General features: G+C 38.8%; 1 protein-coding gene across 3 annotated transcripts in view; it reads left to right on the forward strand.

Annotated features, from left to right (window-relative positions):
- The first annotated feature begins 2,136 nt into the window (after window positions 1–2,136).
- The window catches only part of BRD10 (bromodomain containing 10), a 106,577-nt gene continuing 90,025 nt past the window's right edge, over window positions 2,137–18,688 (forward strand). For all 3 annotated transcript variants that reach the window (XM_081236219.1, XM_081236220.1, XM_081236221.1), the window contains exon 1: window positions 2,137–2,851. In XM_081236219.1, coding sequence (XP_081092345.1) covers window positions 2,262–2,851 — 590 coding nt within the window. In that variant the 5' untranslated portion in view covers window positions 2,137–2,261. The remainder of the gene's footprint in view (window positions 2,852–18,688) is intronic.

Below are 18,688 nucleotides of genomic sequence, written 5' to 3' on the forward strand. Positions count from 1 at the left end.
GGTTCCATTCATTTCCTTTACTCTTAGCAGATGTCAAAAATCGAGAGGGTGGAAATGTTTTTCACTAACGGAAAACATGGGATTAATTTCCAAAACAGGAATTGATGTTAAGACCTGGGAACAGGAGTTTGAGAAATTCGAGTTCCACAAATCATCTCCTTTCCTTTTCCATGTGAACATGTTTCAGTTGGTTGAGTCCTTCAACCTCCTTTCTAGACTTCGCAAAATTCTAGTTTTATATTGAAAAACCGGCAGTCACAGGGGGAGGGAGTGTGCAAAGAGAACTTTTTTACAAAAGGATAGGATTTACATTTTATACCTTCTTACAATTCACTTTATTTTTACAACTTTATTGGAGTATAACTGCTTCACAACGGTGTATTAGTTTCTGCTTTATAACAAAGTGAATCAGTTATACATATACATCTGTTCCCATATCCCTTCCCTCTTGCGTCTCCCTCCCTCCCACCCTCCCTATCCCACCCCTCCAGGCAGTCACAAAGCACTGAGCTGATCTCCCTGTGCTCTGCGGCTGCTTCCCACTAGCTATCTATTTTACGTTTGGTAGTGTATATATGTCCATGCCTCTCTCTCGCTTTGTCACAGCTTACCCTTCTCCCTCCCCATATCCTCAAGTCCATTCTCAAGTAGGTCTGTGTCTTTATTCCTGTTTTACCCCTAGGTTCTTCATGACATTTTTTTTTTACTTAAATTCCATATATATGTGTTAGCATACGGTATTTGTCTTTCTCTTTCTGACTTACTTCACTCTGTATGACAGACTCTAGGTCTATCCACCTCATTACAAATATCTGAATTTCGTTTCTTTTTATGGCTGAGTAATATTCCATTGTATATATGTGCCACATCTTCTTTATCCATTCATCCGATGATGGACACTTAGGTTGTTTCCATCTCTGGGCTATTGTAAATAGAGCTGCAATGAACATTGTGGTACATGTCTCTTTTTGAATTATGGCTTTTCTCAGGGTATGTGCCCAGTAGTGGGATTGCTGGGTCATATGGTAGTTCTATTTGTAGTTTTTTAAGGAACCTCCATACTGTTCTCCATAGTGGCTGTACCAATTCACATTCCCACCAGCAGTGCAGGAGTGTTCCCTTTTCTCCACACCCTCTCCAGCATTTATTGTTTCTAGATTTTTTGATGATGGCCATTCTGACTGGTGTGAGATGATATCTCATTGTAGTTTTGATTTGCATTTCTCTAATGATTAATAATTACAATTCACTTTCTATCGACGAAGGTTATCTAGCAAGCTCCTTCAGGATTAATTTTAGCTTTTAGCGCTAATAGGGGTCTCGCAAAAGAAATATCCTCTTGCAGCACCTGATTTAAAAACCCTTTCGGCCTCCCTCAGGAGGTGGCAAGCAAAGCTGCGCAGGCGCCTTGCTTCCCTCTTCACTCCGCCCCTTACAGTCGTCTACAAGCTGATGACATCATTGGTCCGTGCAACCTACCAGGCCTCAGGGCCTGAAGCTGAGACTAAGTCCTTGCTTTCGCTTAGCGGGGCGGGACGAAGTCGGGCTGGTGGTGTTGTACTACGCATGCTCACCGTGGACGGCGACGGTACCTCTTTCTTTGCGTCTTTCCACAGCTCGCCCCAACCTGGAGGGGGGGGGGCCTGAGTGCCCTCCCCCTTCTCTTCCCCCCGCCCAGCAGGGCTTCTAACTGACAGTTGTCGCCGGGCCCCGTCCGCGCGCCACCTCCTCCTGCCCGGGTCCCCCGCAGGTAGAGAGGGGCGGGAGGGGGTGTGAGGGAGAGGAGGAGGAGCCCGAGCTGCGGCGGCCCTGTGCTTCGGCCCCCTCCGGGGAGGCTAGAGAAACCCCCCCTTCCTCCTCGCCCCCTCCCAGCCCTCAAGCCGGCCCGGGAGGGGGTGGGGCGCCGAGGCCGCGGAGGCCAAGCCGGGCCTGGTGGGTGAAGAGTAGTCGGGCGGGGCGCGGAGGGGTGAGGCAGGCGAGGGCCGCGCGCGCGCCGCCGCCGCCGGGGGGAGGGGAGAGGAGGGCACCTAGGCTCTCCTCTTCTCTCCCCCCTCCTCCGCGCGCCATGTAACCCCGCCCCGCCGGCGGCGAGCTCGAGACCCCCGCGCGCACCGAGCCGAGCCGGCGGCTGAGGAGAGCGAGGCCCAATGCGGCTGGGGCTGCGCGGCGCAGCCGAGCCCTGAGGAAGCGGCCCGCGCTCACGCGTGCCCCGGCGCCTCGAGCGTCCGCTCCACACCGCCCAAGCTGGGCCTGCCGGGGGCATGAGCGTGCCCGGGACGCCGGGGGAGATGGAGCCGGCCGGGGAGGAGGAGCGGCCGCCACCGGCGGCCGAGGAAGAGGACGACGACGAGTTGGTGGCAGCGGCGGCCCCGGCCTCAGGGCCGGCCCGAGGAAGGAGTGCCTCTTCGAGGGAGGACGCGGACGACCAGGAGGAGGAGGAGGCGATGGTGGTCGGGGGCGGTGGCTGCAAGGAGCAGGAGCTGACCTACGAGCTGCAGCAGGGTTACCGCATCCTGGGCGAGTTTCTGCAGGAGAAGCACCGAGGCCTCACCTCCCCCTTCCTGCAGCCCTTGGGGGGCGTTGCCACTGGGGAGGAGGAGGCGGCCGAGGGGCCGCGCAGCGGGGGCCGGGGCAGTCGCGCCCTCCGGCAGCAGCCCGGGAAGGGCATGTGTCTGCTGAAGATGGAGGAGAAGTTCGCCAGCGGCCAATACGGGGGCATCACCGAGTTCGTGGCGGACTTCAGGTTGATGCTGGAGACGTGCTACCGCCTGCATGGAGTGGACCACTGGATCTCCAAACAGGGCCAGAAGCTGGAGATGATGCTGGAGCAGAAGTTGGCGCTTCTGTCTCGGTGAGTGAGCCCCGTCCCTGACGGACTGACACAAACACACCCTCGCACGTGTCCGAGGATGGGTTGGGCCAGGGGCCGGGGGGCGTCGCTGATAGGTGCTGAGTCGGTGCTGGAGAACCCCGGGAGGAGGAGCAGCGCTGGGCGGGGGCCCGCAGGGGTGTGGTGGGTGTGGGCTGAAAGAACCCGACGCCCAGACTTGAAGAAGCTGAGACGGAAGCCGAGTCCCGAGTGCCGAAAAGCAGGTAAAGTTTTTAGAAGTAAAGTGAAATGGTGCCCATAGGAAGAATTACAGGAGTAGGGAGAGGAAAAGTTTAAGTGGGATGGAAGTTGGACCTGCAACTTTTAGACAGTTTTGGCAAGAAAATTTTAAACGTTTTTGGAATGAAATACCGTTAGAAAATTAATTCTGGCTCATGTAAAAAGGTGGTTTCAAACTGTTAAAATAATTTTACTGCTCAAGTCGGCCATCGGAGATTTTATAGCGTGTAATTAAATGGTTAACAATTATTGTGGCGTACTCCTGGTCTTTTCTCTCAGCTTCATCTGAGCTGACTGAATTTTTGCATCAACACAAAATTTTTAATACGTTTAGGTATTGGTATCTATTCTACCAGAAGTCACAGGCAGTTCAGATGGCATGATGCTCTTGGTATACTCCACCCATATGTCCAGAGTCAATTATTTTTCTTTCGTAAGAGGAAATAATATAACACAGGAGGCTACTAAAATACACGTATTAATTTATAATTCTGTAATTGATAATGAGCCAAATTAATTTCTCTATCGGAAATTCTTCAGGAATAGAAAAATAATTGAATGTTGTTGGAAATCGTGGTTGAAGTGAACCAGTTGTTTGACGCTTTACTAGTGGAAGTGAACTTGAACAAGTCACTTTACCTTTTTTGCCTCAGTTTCTTCATCCGTAAAATGGGCATAATGACAGTACCTAATTAATGGGTTGCTGTAGGATTAAATGCATTAATAAATGTAAAGTCGAAAGTGCCAGTCCCATATAGTTAGCCCAAGATAAGTTTTAATCATTATAATGCTAGTAGTGGTAGCTGAATAAAATGAATATTCTCATATCTGAAACTGGAAAGTGTTCTAGTGCTTTCATCTAATAGCTCCTGAAAAGTTGTGTTAATTTTTTGGTCCTTGATTTTAGCTGTAACTTTAAAATAATCTAATCTGTCACTGGCTTCCCATATGCTGTTTTCGAGACTATCAGTGACTTCTTTCACTGAAAACAACGGTTAACATAGCGCTTGACTCATTAGGGCAGCTGTATTTAAACTAAGGAGCCTCTTCTTGAGTCCATTCATAATGTAGGATTATTTGGTAATAGAATAATTCCTAAGTTTGTCTTGTATATTACTTTTAATATTTTATTTCGCGACATTATATTTGTGTAGTGTGTTCGTTACCCTTGTCTCCACGGTGTTTTGTAGTTATGACTCACATAAGAAACAGTCCTTTCACACGTCATTATTTTTAAGTAGTAAAATATCTTCCAAATTGATGTCACAAGATTTTAGACCTGGAAGAAACCATAGAGTTCTAGTCCAAGCATCTAGTTTTACAGATTGGAAACGGGTATTTAGAATGAGGCTGGAGAATGGCTGCATCAAAGTGCTAAGAAGTTGCTTATAGGTTTGAATAAATTACAGGTGTTTTCAGAAGCATTTTGTATATAGTGTTTCTTAAGCCCTGCAAAAGAGCAGGGAGACTGTTTCTCTTTACATAAAGGTAAATTTCTGAATGCTTTGAATCATTCCTAGTGACTAATGTTCAGAATACTGTATTCCCATATGATCTAATAGAATCCATACTTAGAACTTAAACTTAAAACATTCTTTTGTTTATAAACATAATAATGTATTTCTGATGTTCTTAGTCCAAGAGAGAGAAAATTCTTGCAGTTTAGTAGCAAAAAGTAATGTGATGGTCTCAAAGAGATAATTAAAATTTTGACTTCCTCAATTTTTTTGTATTTGATGTATACAAGCATTTTGTAAATAATAGATTTGACAAACCACACTTGTAGATACTAGGAAATCATTTCTTTTTCTGTACTAGCCTGCAATCTGAGTCATTACTAAATAAATGCTTTGAGTGGGCACAACTTTCAGAAACCCATAGGTTATAACAGTTTTGTATGCAATTAGTAAATATAGATGCTCCAGAACAATATTCTATAGACTGGTCACATGAGTATGATTTTCAGCAAATAGGTGACTCAGATACCTTATTTATAAATAAGGGGTATATGGTATTTTAGTAATAAAAACCAATCACTTAGATATTATCATTTGTTCTCTTTTGTCTTCTAGTATATGTTTGTAAGATATTGAATTAACCCTTATTTTGAAATTTACTGTAAGGAGAATTTTACAGCTGCTCCATACACTACTGAGCCTTTTAGTGAGCAAGAAATCACATACGTTAGATATAGAGGGTGCCGCATTATCATTACAGAGCAACCCAATGGCATTAGTACCTTGGGCGCATTGTATAACTTAAATCTCAGTTTCTTCATCTATGCTATGAGAGTGTTGATTGTACAAATATGTATCTGCCAGAGCTAGACATTCAGAGCCCTGATATCAAAAGAGAAGTTCCCTACTCTTAAGTGGTATATAGTTGAGTAGGGAAACAGATGCTTAAAAAGATGATGATTCTATAATGGAGTTAAAAGGTATAGAGAAGTTTATACTTGAACTGATTCTTAAAGAAGTTGAAGATTGCTTCTGGATTTTTTTTGGAGGGTTTGAGAGGGGCATTCCAGAATGCTGAACTACAGTAAATGCAAGGCATGGAACAGCATAGTGTTTCTGGGAACTACAGGTACTTCGTCTGGCTACAGTATGGTCTCTCCAGGGTAGTGTCTGCTTTCTAGGAGGTATGCAGGATGGTCAATTGGGGAGAGGGAAGAAAATATCACAACTTTAGTATATTCTATTTTTGTTTTATCCTGTTAAAAGTTCTAAATTTTTTGGTCTGCTTTTTGTGGTGTTATAATAGGACTACATGTATATGATCTATAAAAGATTAAAATATTTTTGAAAGCTTTAAGAATATTGCTATGTAGTTTTAAAAGCTTGTAGTTATAGAAGAGGCATTGATGCGCCAGTGACCCCAACAGTGCTGAACTTGAAATTTTAATTTTGGCCATTTAAAATAATATTTTGGTGAAAATAAGCTTGAATATTATATATCCTTGTTAAAATTATAGTTGATTTCTGAATTAAGTTGTTAAAAAGTGGTACATGTAATGGGCTGTTAAAAAAAGCCTTTCTTAAAATACAGCTAAAGATTATTTAGTTTTGTAATTGCTTTTTAGTTGGGCATGAGAGTACAAAAGCATCATCATGAAACCTCAAAAATTTAAAAATAGAGATTTCCAAGTACAAGTAGTAATTGAAGTACAAATGGATTTTGTACACTGATTTTAATCTCCTCCTCAGTTAAATTTGAAATTTGTTGACATGTTTATTCTCAATTAAGATCAAAATCTAGAAAGTAATTGGGAATTTTAACAAGGTGCTTCTTATTCCCTAGTAGTCCAACTCCCCCATCCCCACTGGATTCTGTAATTCTGTCTTTTTAATGTAAATCTAAAAATTGGCGCCCTTTGGTAATAGAATCTGGATTTGCTTCTTGTTCAGAACTACAGAATGTTAGAGCTTGATACTCCATGTAGTTCTATTTATTATAGTTGCCATTCTTCAAAAAAAAAGTGCTATTTAAGAAGGTTCAGAAAATGTTTAAGTGCAGTGATGAAAGGATGAAGGATTTCAACTAACAAGACATTTATTGAGCACCTGCTTTGTTCTATGACTTAAGGGACAATTCCTGGCCCAAGAAGTTTGTAAAAGGGTACATACACAGTTATGGTAAAATGTAAAATGTGTTAAAACTGATTTTCAAACTTGTTCCATTGTCAGAACACCTGGAAGTCATGGGACTGCTTGCAGAATATCCTGAAATATTGATATATTTAGTTGTATGATTTTTTGCTAGGGGATACAAAAGGCTTAAAACAAATTATGGAAGGAAACCGTTAATTGACGAGATTCTATCTAGTACCTAAGGTTTTTCTCCCTACAAACAGGGAGAACATAATCACTTTTGGATTTTTGATGGTATATCTTGGTTTCAATGCAGTCAAAAATCTGTGTCTAACTTGGCCCTCCGTAGGCTGTCTGTATACTTGGTTCCTCCCTATCTGGGGTTCTGCATCCGTGGATTCAGTCAGCTGAGGATCCTGTAGTGCTATAGTATTTACTATTGAAAAAGATCTGCGTATAAGTGGACTCACGCAGTTAAAACCCCTGTTGTTCAAGGATCAGCTGTATATTCTAAGCGTGCATGCTCTGAGGACTACTGTGATAAGCTTTATTATAGAGTGTTAGAGTGCAGAGGAGGGATCAACTACTCTGGGGAGTTGGGGAAGTTGGCATCGAAAAATACTTTATTAGATTTTATTCTAGAGGTCATAATTTTGGAAGGTGAGTAGACTATTGATAGGTGATGTTGAGGAGTTCATTAAACAATTATTTGACCTATGCTATGATAAGTAGTATGTAAAGCCCTGTAGTTACAATGACAGACATGACTTTATCCCTTACTTCAAGGTGGTAGGTAAACAATTACATGTATGGAAGCAGGAGAGTACAGCGTATTCCAGAGGAATAGTTTATACCCAGTGGTTGGTTAGAGTGTAGGATGATGAGGTACTGTCATGGCAGATAAGTCTAGAAAGGTAAGCTGGGACTAATTATGGAGGGCCTTGTTTGCTTGCTAAGGAATTGAGAATGTAGACAGTGTAGATTCATCACGGGTTTTAGCTAAGGGAGTGACATGATTTTACTAGTATTTTGAGGTTTGAAGGCTGAAATGGAAGGAGAGAGAATGGAGAAAGGAAACCAATTAGAAGGCTCTGGAGTTAATACCATCAAGATATAATAAGCAGTAAAAACATAATAAATAAGGATACAAGAGAAGTAAATTCAGCAAGTAGAAGTGGTATAATGGCAAGCTATTGGATGTGGGTGTGATGGAGAGGATGAGGGCCAAAATAAATTTGAGCCCAGGTGATGGTGATGCCGAGGGAATGTGAGAGGAGCATGCATTTGAAGATGTGCTGCTCAGAATTATTAGAAGGCGGAATATGGAGCTCAGCAGAGTGACTAGGGCTAGATTAGAGGTGTTTAATGAGGAATTAACCTGCAGAAGGATGATGGTTGAAGAAATGGGAGGGAATGAGATTGCCCAGGACAGAGTATAGTAAAAAAAACAAGGGGACCAAAGGCAGAACTTTGTGTAAGGATTGACTATCTTAAATTTGGAAAGATTAGAAAAATATGATTGAAGTGTGTATAATGTGTATTAAAAGCTGAAATACTTAATTGAGAAGAGGCAGTTAAAGAAGCTGAAAAGAGTTTATTCTGGAATAAATAAAAGGTGTTAGTTGGAATATAGTAAACTTACAGACTTTAGTATTTTAGGAGATTTGGTTCCATTTGAAAATAATAATTTGGAAATGATTTAGATCTAATACAGTAAAAATGCCCTAATAGGTTGTAGTGTGTTTTGCCTTAAAGTTCGTTTCTCATTGTATTTGTGCCCTTGTATTTATTTTTATTTCTAAGAAAAAAATTAGAGCAGAGAAAAGAAATCATGTTTTTGGAGAGAAGATTAGGTCCTTTTCATATTTGTGTTTTAGTTTTCAAATCATCTCTAGGCTCTCTCCACAGGATTAGAGAACAAATAATAGCTGTTTTCATTTCCAAGGAACTTCCATAATAATATGAATCTTTAAAATATATATTAAATTACTTGAAGTAGTTGTTCCTTTTTTTTTTTAATGAGAAACACTAATAAACCCCAATGGTAGTATTATATATAACCAAGCCCTTTGTTATATCACCTTCCACCTGGGACCCGTGAATGTTTCAAAATTAATCGTGCTTAAAAGTCAGGATATTAAGCATATACACTTTGCGAAAAGACTTAGGAAGACCAATGAAGTGTTAATAGTGGTTATTGCTAAGTAGAAAGATCCTGGGTATTTTTCATTTTCTTCTTTTAATTTTCTGTGTGTCCTAGATTTTCTATAATAAGCATATTACTTTTATAGTTAATAAAAGGTTTTATTTAAAGGCAATTAGTATTTACAACTTTGAATAAGAATTGGGTTAAAAATATGTATCATCAAAGTTTTAAGGCAGTACAGTCATGTTAAATGTTGTAACTGGGTGGTACAGCTGTGGATGATTAATTTTCCCTTCCACCTTCTACTGTTTTTCTACAATGACCATGTGTTACTGTTGTTTTTTTTTTTTTTTTTCTGCAGTACGCGGGCCTCTCACTGTTGTGGCCTCTCCCATTGTGGAGCACAGGCTCCGGATGTGCAGGCTCAGCGGCCATGGCTCACGGGCCCAGCCGCTCCACGGCATGTGGGATCTTCCCAGACCGGGGCACGAACCCGTGTCCCCTGCATCGGCAGGCGGACTCTCAACCACTGCGCCACCAGGGAAGCCCGCTGTTGTTATTTTTTATAATACCATTCAAAACTTAAAATCTACAGATTCTGCAAGTGCAGTTTTAAAGGCTTGGAATAGCTTGTGCTAAGAACTCACCCCAAACTTTCATATTTAAAGCTTTTGAGTAGAGCCATCTGAATGTACCTTCAGACAAAAATAACTCTCTGATAGCTTCTTTTATATCTCCTCAAATGTTAGTACATCTGGGGATTTAGACCTTTTCATTTCTGTCTAGGCATCCCTCTAAAAGATAAAAAAAAAAAAAGATGAGAATACAGATTGAGATAAACCAGTTTAAGGTAAAACTATTTACCTCTTGCTATACTTTGTAAGTACTACTTTACTAATGTTGCTCTTTAGTGGGAGTTTAAGCCTTCTAAATTAGAATCAGTGAAAAAACATTGCCAAGATATAATGCAGAAAGTGTTTGAGTTGCTATTTAGCAGACGAAGTGTTTTTTGGATCTTCTCTTTCCAAGAGATAGCCCCCTTTCTCTTTCAGATACATCTCATCTGCTAGATACCATTTCTTCAAGTGGTAACATCCCAGTTTATAATAACTACAGTTTGGGTTTGCAAAAGCTTTAAAGGTAAACAGTTTTGTTTCAGTTTTACAATCTATACTAGCCTAGTACATTGACTTTTATGATAATGGTGTACATTCTCAGCTTTTTGAGGTTGAGATCAAAAAGAAAATCTCTCTTAGAAAATGTGCATGCAGGATTTTCCCTGTGGCATTTCATGCTTTATGTTTTTAAACTGCTTTTCAATTTCGATGGTAGATTGCCTAACAAATACAGTAAAGGATACCAAGATTCTGCTAAATATACAATTCCTAGTGAATTCAGGGTCTATTCTCATGTTTGTTCTAAAAATAAGAACAAATCCATTTCATTTTGTGCTGAGAAGAGAAATCATCTCAAAAACTTATTACACAGAAACGTTTTCCCTTAGAAATAGTTATAAATATAGATTGTTTCCATGTTAGCCCACAAGCCCAATTTTTAACATCCAAATTACTAAAATTGGAAGATAAAAATATTAGAATATAAGCAGTAAACAAAATTGAAAACATTTCTTCTTTTTAATTTTTTTTTTGGCTGCGTTGGGTCTTTGTAGCTGTGCGCAGGCTTTCTCTGGTAGGGGCGAGTGGGGGCTACTCTTTGTTGTGGGGCATGCAGGCTTCAGTAGTTGTGGCACGCGGGCTCAGTAGTTGTGACATGCGGGCTCAGTAGTTGTGGCTTCAGTAGTTGTGGCTTGCGGGCTCTAGAGCGCAGGCTCAGTAGTTGTGGTGCACGGGCTTAGTTTCTCTGCAGCATGTGGGATCTTCCCGGGCCAGGGCTTGAACCCGTGTCCCCTGCATTGGCAGGCAGATTGTTAACCACTGTGCCACCGGGAAGCCCCTGAAAACATTTTATGTCTCTCTTGAATACTGTGCTTGAGGAAAAGCAGGTTTAAATTTGGCCTTCTTCCCACAGATAAACTAGTTTCTTGGTTCCCTCCTTTCTTCTGTTGTTGCTGCCTTATCTGCAAGGCTTTCCCTCTGTCTTAAGCTTCTTTGTTTTCTTTCATAGCATTTATTGCAACCTCACATATAATATGATTTAATTATATATCTTTTTCTTCTCTTTTACTAGAATATAAAATCTATGAGGGCAGGGACTTTTTCTGCTTGGCTTGTTGCTGTTTGACTTCTATACATGTTGATTTAGAATTAAGTGGTTATAAGGTCTACAGGTCATTTTCAAAGGTGTCTGGGGCTTGTCTCTCAAAAGGTGTTTCCCAGATCACCAGCGTAAAATTGTGTTAAAGGCAGATTCCTTGGTCCCAGAATAGCATATTTAAATCTGTTAACTCAGAATCTCAGAGTGGGGATTAGGAAGCTACTTTTAATAAACTCCATAAATGATTTTTATGTACAATAAAGTTCTAGGAGTGATACTTCAGGATATAGTAACACTGTTTCATGATTGATTTCCCATCAGAATTAAAATTTTTTCCCTCATTGAAGTATTTTTTTTATCACTGCTTTTATACTTGTCAACCTGTATTAGAATTGTATTTTGGGTTATAGAATGAAGAGAAGGTAGTAGAGAATTAAGAAGCAGATTCATATATTCATGTCTTCGTGTGGAATACAGCTTGAAGAAGTAAGTGGTAACAAGTGAGGGATAGTGTTGGAGGAGGGGTGAGGAGGTATGCTACTAAAGAATGGAAAGACCTTGGAAGTCATGTGGTTGTCATAGACTATTACACAGAGCAATCTCTATTTTAATTTAGAATTATGTTGAAGTATTCTATGAGTAATCTCTGTTACATAGGGCTAATGTGTTAAATAGTACCAAAATTTTAAAAAGCCTTAAGTTAAAGACCTAAGACTCTATTTCTGTTGCTTTTATTCATTTAAACCTATTTGTATGATCTTACATCATATATCAGCTGTGGATAATAATGCTATTCTTTGTGTTTCTCATTTGATTTGGGGGAGCAATGAAAGGAGATGCAAGGTTAGCTCTCATAGCATTACTCTGCACTATATCAGGCAGAGTAATGTACTGATTGACCTCATAGTCTTTTGGTTGATTTTTAAATTTTGTGTTTCTCTTTTATAGTTCAGTATGAATTGAAACCTTTATAAAGTTTAAAGTCTTTAATTAGAGTTCTAAAACATCCCCTACTCCATACACTATGCCAAAGTGTGTGTGGGAGTATGCGCAGGTGCCTACATTTTAGTTCTTCTAGGGAGAGGGTGCAGAACTTTATTAGGTCAGCAGAGGAGCACAGAGCCAAAAAAGGCTTAAGAACCATAGTTTTAAACCACAGAATTAACAAACATCCAATAAATTATGATGATGTTTGGTTAGAGAAAATTCCAATCAATTGAAGGAAAAATTAGGCCTTTAACAGAAATAACAGAATTTGAATAGTACCTGAAGATAAATATTCTTATGTTATGCCTGTGTTTATTCTATTAGGTGTTCAAAGAGACTTAACTCTGTTAAGTAATAGTTTTGCTCTGCATTAAATTAAGAGGAAAAATGTCCTGGAAATAGCCCCCTTGTTATTCTAGGACTCTGAAAGAATTAATATATGGCTTACTGTACTGAAGATGTCTTAACTTTGTGAGTAAAGTGAGTTTAATTCTGGTTTTGCCAGTGACACTTGTGTTGAACTAGACATTGGCTTTCTCTAGAATTTCATTTACAGTCATTGGCCGTTAACTTCATCAAATTCAGAGCAATTTCAAAACATCTGGAGTGCCTTCTTGTATACTTGTCTGTTTCTTTTTTCTGTGTCTAATGAAATCCTAATTATTTTCTGAGGCTCAGCTTAGATTTTACTTCCTCTATGAAGCCTGATACAGAATTAATTGCCTTTTTCACTGTATTCTGTGATTCATTGTTTTGCATTTGGTTATAACACTTAAAAAATTTATGGTAGTGATGTATCTGTCTATCTGTATTATGATGTTAGTTGTTTGGTAATTCTTGAACTAATGAAATAAATGAGCTAATAAAAATCAAATAAATATTCAGTTATATCAAGTCAGAATTGCTGCTTGTTTTTAAAAGACTCAGCAGTCATCTCCTCAGGAAAACTTTGCACATTTCATCCCCCCTCTTCTTTTCAGCTTGGGTTAGTTATATTCCTCTGTTCTTAACCCACTTTTTGTATTCGTATGATTTGTATTGAAGTTTTTGAATACCATGATATTGAAGTTATCTGTTTGCCTCACCAAAGTTTAAGATTTTCTTATGCATTTCTGTATTTCTAGAAATTAGCTCTTCAAGTGCAGAGAAACTCAGTATGTATTAATTGGGTTGAATTCAGGTACCATATCCTCTCTTAAGGGATGGGTACAGTATTTAAAAGCATAATAGAAGGTAGTGTATGGTTAATGTAGTAAGACAGGTACTGTTCCTTATATTCAACATATATTTACAGTGCTTATTATTTGATAGGCAGTGTAGAGGGATTCAAGATGAAAACGGAAAGACAGGAGTTGATAAACTAAGTTGATGTAGAGGTCATTCCAGGCAACAAAAATAGCATATTCAAAAGTGCAAAGGCAAAAAAGTCACTGTATATAGCTAGGGAATGGTCAGTAGTTTAGTTTGGCTAGAGTGCTAGTTATATATAGAAAAGTAATGACAGCTGTGACTGGAAGGGCCAGCTTATGGAGCCAGATCATAGAGGGCCTAATATGCTGTGCTAATAAAGAATATGATATTCCATATTAGTGAGTTATTAAATTTCAAGCTTTCAAGCTAGAGAGTTACAAGGGACACATAGATGAGATGAATTAGAAGAGAAAACTAACGTCAATTTGATTTTTCCCATCCCTTAATTTTCACCTTTCTTAATTTTAATTTTTGATCTTTCTTCCCTTAGCAGATTATATAGAAATGTATCTGAAAAGATATTTTTTTAAAATTAGTCTTCCATTTTATACACATCAGTGTATACCTGTCAATCCCAATCTCCCAATTCATCACACCCCCACCCCCTGCCACTTTCCCCCCTTGGTGTCAATACGATTGTTCTCTACTTCTGTGTCTCAATTTCTGCCCTGCAAACCGGTTCATCTGTACCATTTTTCTAGGTTCCACATATATGCGTTAATATATGATATTTGTTTTTCTCTTTCTGACTTAGTTCACTCTGTATGACAGTCTCTAGGTCCATCCACATCTCTACAAATGACCCAATTTCATTCCTTTTTATGGCTGAATAATATTCCATTGTATATATGTGCCACATCTTCTTTATCCATTCGTCTGTAGATGGGCATTTAGGTTGCTTCCATGACCTGGCTATTGTAAATAGTGCTGCATTGAACACTGGGGTGCATGTGTCTTTTTGAATTACAGTTTTCTCTGGGTATATGCCCAGTAGTGGGATTGCTGGGGCATATGGTAATTCTATTTTTAGTTTTTTAAGGAACCTCCATACTGTTTTCCATAGTGGCTGTATCAACTTACATTCCCACCAACAGTGCAAGAGGGTTCCCTTTTCTCCACACCCTCTCCAGCAGTTGTTGTTTGTAGATTTTCTGATGATGCCCATTCTAACTGGTGTGAGGTGATACCTCACTGTAGTTTTGATTTGCATTTCTCTAATAATTAGTGATGTTGAGCAGCTTTTCATGTGCTTCTTGGCCATCTGTATGTCTTCTTTGGAGAACTGTGTATTTAGGTCTTCTGCCCATTTTTGGATTGGTTTGTGTTTTTAATATTGAGCTGCATGAGTTGTTTATATGTTTTGACGATTAATCCTTTGTCCGTTGATTCTTTTGCAAATAATTTCTCCCATTCTGAGGGGTGTCTTTTTGTCTTGTTTATGGTTTCCTATGCTGTGCAAAAGCTTTTCAGTTTCATTAGGTCCCATTTGTTTATTTTTGTTTTTATTTCCATTACTCTAGGAGGTTGATCAAAAAAGATCTTTCTGTGATTTATGTCAAAGAGTGTTCTTCCTATGTTTTCCTCTAAGAGTTTTATAGTGTCCAGTCTTAGATTTAGGTCTCTAATCCATTTTGAGTTTATTTTTGTGTATGGTGTTAGGGAGTGTTCTAATTTAATTCTTTTACATGTAGCTGTCCAGTTTTCCAAGCACCACTTATTGAAGAGACTGTCTTTTCTCCATTGTATATCCTTGCCTCCTTTGTCATAGATTAGTTGACCATAGGTGCGTGGGTTTATCTCTGGGCTTTCTATCCTGTTCCATTGATCTATATTTCTGTTTTTGTGCCAGTACCATATTGTCTTGATTACTATAGCTTTATAGTATAGTCTGAAGTCAGGGAGTCTGATTCCTCCAGCTCTCCTTTTTTCCCTCAAGACTGCTTTGGCTATTCGGGGTCTTTTGTGTCTCCATACAAATTTTAAGATTTTTTGTTCTATTTCTGTAAAAAAAAAATGCCATTGGTAATTTGATAGGGATTACAATGAATCTGTAGATTGCTTTGGGTAGTATAGTCATTTTCACAATATTCATTCTTCCAATCCAAGAACATGGTATATCTCTCCATCTGTTGGTATCATCTTTAATTTCTTTCATCAGCATCTTATAGTTTTCTGCATACAAGTGTTTTGTCTCCCTAGGTAGGTTTATTCCTAGGTATTTTATTCTTTTTGTTGCAGTGGTAAATGGCAGTGTTTCCTTAATTTCTCTTTTATATTTTTCATCATTAGTATATAGGAATGCAAGAGATTTCTGTGCATTAATTTTGTATCCTGCAGCTTTACCACATTCATTGATTAGCCCTAGTAGTTTTCTGGTGGCATCTTTAGGATTCTGTATGTATAGTATTATGTCATCTGCAAACAGTGACAGTTCTACTTCTTCTTTTCCAATTTGGATTCCTTTTATTTCCTTTTCTTCTCTGATTGCTGTGGCTGAAACTCTGTTGAATAATAGTAGTGCAAGTGGGCAGCCTTGTGTTGTTCCTGATCTTAGTGGAAATGGTTTCAATTTTTCACCATTGAGGATGATGTTGGTTATGGATTTGTCATATATGGCCTTTATTATGTTGAGGAAAGTTCCCTCTATGCCTACTTTCTGCAGGGTTTTATCATAAATTGGTGTTGAATTTTGTCAAAAGCTTTCTCTGCATCTATTGAGATGATCATATGGTTTTTCTCCTTCAGTTTGTTAATATGGTGTATCACATTGATTGACTTGCGTATATTGAAGAATCCTTGCATTCCTGGAATAAACCCCACTTGATCATGGTGTATGATCCTTTTAATGTGCTGTTGGATTCTGTTTGCTTGTATTTTGTTGAGGATTTTTGCATCTATGTTCATCAGTGATATTGGCCTGTAGTTTTCTTTCTTTGTGACATCTTTGTCTGATTTTGGTATCAGGGTGATTGTGGCCTTGTAGAATGAGCTTGGGAGTGTTCCTCCCTCTGCTATATTTTGGAAGAGTTTGAGAAGGATAGGTGTTAGCTCTTCTCTAAATGTTTGAAGCCATCTGGTCCTGGACTTCTGTTTTTTGGAAGATTTTTTAATCACAGTTTCAATTTCATTACTTGTGATTGGTCTATTCATATTTTCTATTTCTTCCTGGTCCAGTCTTGGAAGGTTATACCTTTCTAAGAATTTGTCCATTTCTTCAAGGTTGTCCATTTTTTTGGCATAGAGTTGCTTGTAGTAGTCTCTTAGGATGCTTTGTATTTCTGCAGTGTCTTTGTAACTTCTCCTTTTTCATTTCTAATTTTATTGATTTGAGTCCTCTCCCTCTTTTTCTTGATGAGTCTGGCTAACGGTTTATCAGTTTTGTTTATCTTCTCAAAGAACCAGCTTTTAGTTTTATTGATCTTGAAAAGATATGTTTTTTATTAAGCAAAAATATTAGAATAATGCTAGAAAGAAGAGAAAGACAGTATTTTCTTTTGCCAAATAATTTAGATAATACACTAGGTTTAAATATGTAAATAAATAATTTAAGTTGGACTTAGTTTTGTTTCTTTAATTGGATAATTTCAGTCTTCTCACAGTTCTCAGAGGAAAAAAACTATGTTAAATACAGAATTTTACCAACTTAAGTTACTGTATCTTCCAAGTTATTTTCTACAACTTTGTTTACCAGTAACCAAAAAAATGAATAGGACAAGTATAATTAATAAATTACAAATACATATTGATAATATCAGCTGGTTGTGCTTAATTTGACAGCTTGGTTTTTATAGACCCAAACCTATATTTTTAACAGATAGATACTTATAAGAACATCATCTTAAAATAAATAGCATAACATGCTAAATGAAAGATGGTAGAAACATTTAAATATATTAAATATGACATTATTTCATGGTGATCCACAGAACCATTTATATCCTCCAGTGTATCTGAATCCCTGATTGTGATACAATTGCCAGTACGTTAGTAAGTTCCTCTACTTACTAATTCCATGGTAGGGAATTTGGTTGGTAGTGAAATTGAAATCAAGTCTTTTTTTTTTTTTTTTTTTTGCGGTATGTGGGCCTCTCACTGTTGTGGCCTCTCCCGTTGCGGAGCACAGGCTCCGGACGCACAGGCTCGACAGCCATGGCTCACGGGCCCAACCGCTCCGCGGTATGTGGGATCTTCCCAGACCGGGGCACGAACCTGTGTCCCCTGCATCGGCAGGCGGACTCTCAACCACTGCGCCACCAGGGAAGCCCAAGTCTTTTTTTTTTAAGTTTTATAGCAAGTGTGTAAATGATAAGATAACTGAGATCTATTTTAATTTTTTTTTTTTTTTCTTTTTGCTGTATGCGGGCCTCTCACTCTTGTGGCCTCTCCCATTGCGGAACACAGGCTCCAAACGCGCATGCTCAGCGACCATGGCGCACGCTCAGTGGCCATGGCTCACGGGCCCAGCCGCTCTGCGACATGTGGGATCTTCCCGGACCGGGGCACGAACCCATGTCCCCTGCATTGGCAGGCGGACTCTCAACCACTGCGCCACCAGGGAAGCCCTATTTTAATTTTTTATTAGCAGTTTAAGTCCTTTTTTACTAAGAGTTAACATTTATTCATTTCTTTCTGTATGCTAAATACTCTGCTAAGCATTCTATTTAATACATGCTCTTTGAAGAAGATTTGAAAAAAAATAGAAATATGTCAAAAAATAAAAATCACCTCTCCCATCAGATATCACTTGTTAACCTTCTTTTTCTCACCTGTATACATATGTATCATTTACTCTCACATACACACCCAAATTCAATACAGAATTTGGATATTCCACATATAGTTTACATATTTTGCCATATATTCTGCTTATCACTTACTAGATTTGATTTTACTTGTTCTTTGATTGTTGTGTGTGAATATTGTTACATGTAAAACTATACATGAATGGGTTAACAACAGTAGGACCCTGTAGTGATGGTTTTTTTTGTTGTTTGTTTGACCCTGTAGTTTTTTTCTTTTAAGAAATTTATTTTTTGCCATGTGGATTAGCTATCTAGTACTTTGTTTGGCTACCAACAACAACAAAAAAATGACAAGACTTCTTACAAAAAATTTGCCTAACTCATTAAGAAATAGGTTGAAGCCATCAGTCATGGCATGATGAGTTTGTGAGATTTATAGTAAGACTATACCTTAAAACTATTTTAAAATGTTTCCAATCACACAAGTTACTTCCTAATGTTTTCGTTACTTTATAACTATCCTTTTCAACAGTACTTATGATTAAGTTGCCAATTTAGAGCAAGGAGTAGAGGTAGACTGTTTTGGCTGCCTTATTAAATGCCATTGTATGTTACTCTGTTTGAAAGGCTTTATCTGTATTAACTTATT

Source organism: Mesoplodon bidens, assembly GCF_964165515.1.
Source record: "Mesoplodon bidens genome assembly, chromosome: 6".
NCBI classification, from domain to species: Eukaryota; Metazoa; Chordata; class Mammalia; order Artiodactyla; family Ziphiidae; genus Mesoplodon; species Mesoplodon bidens.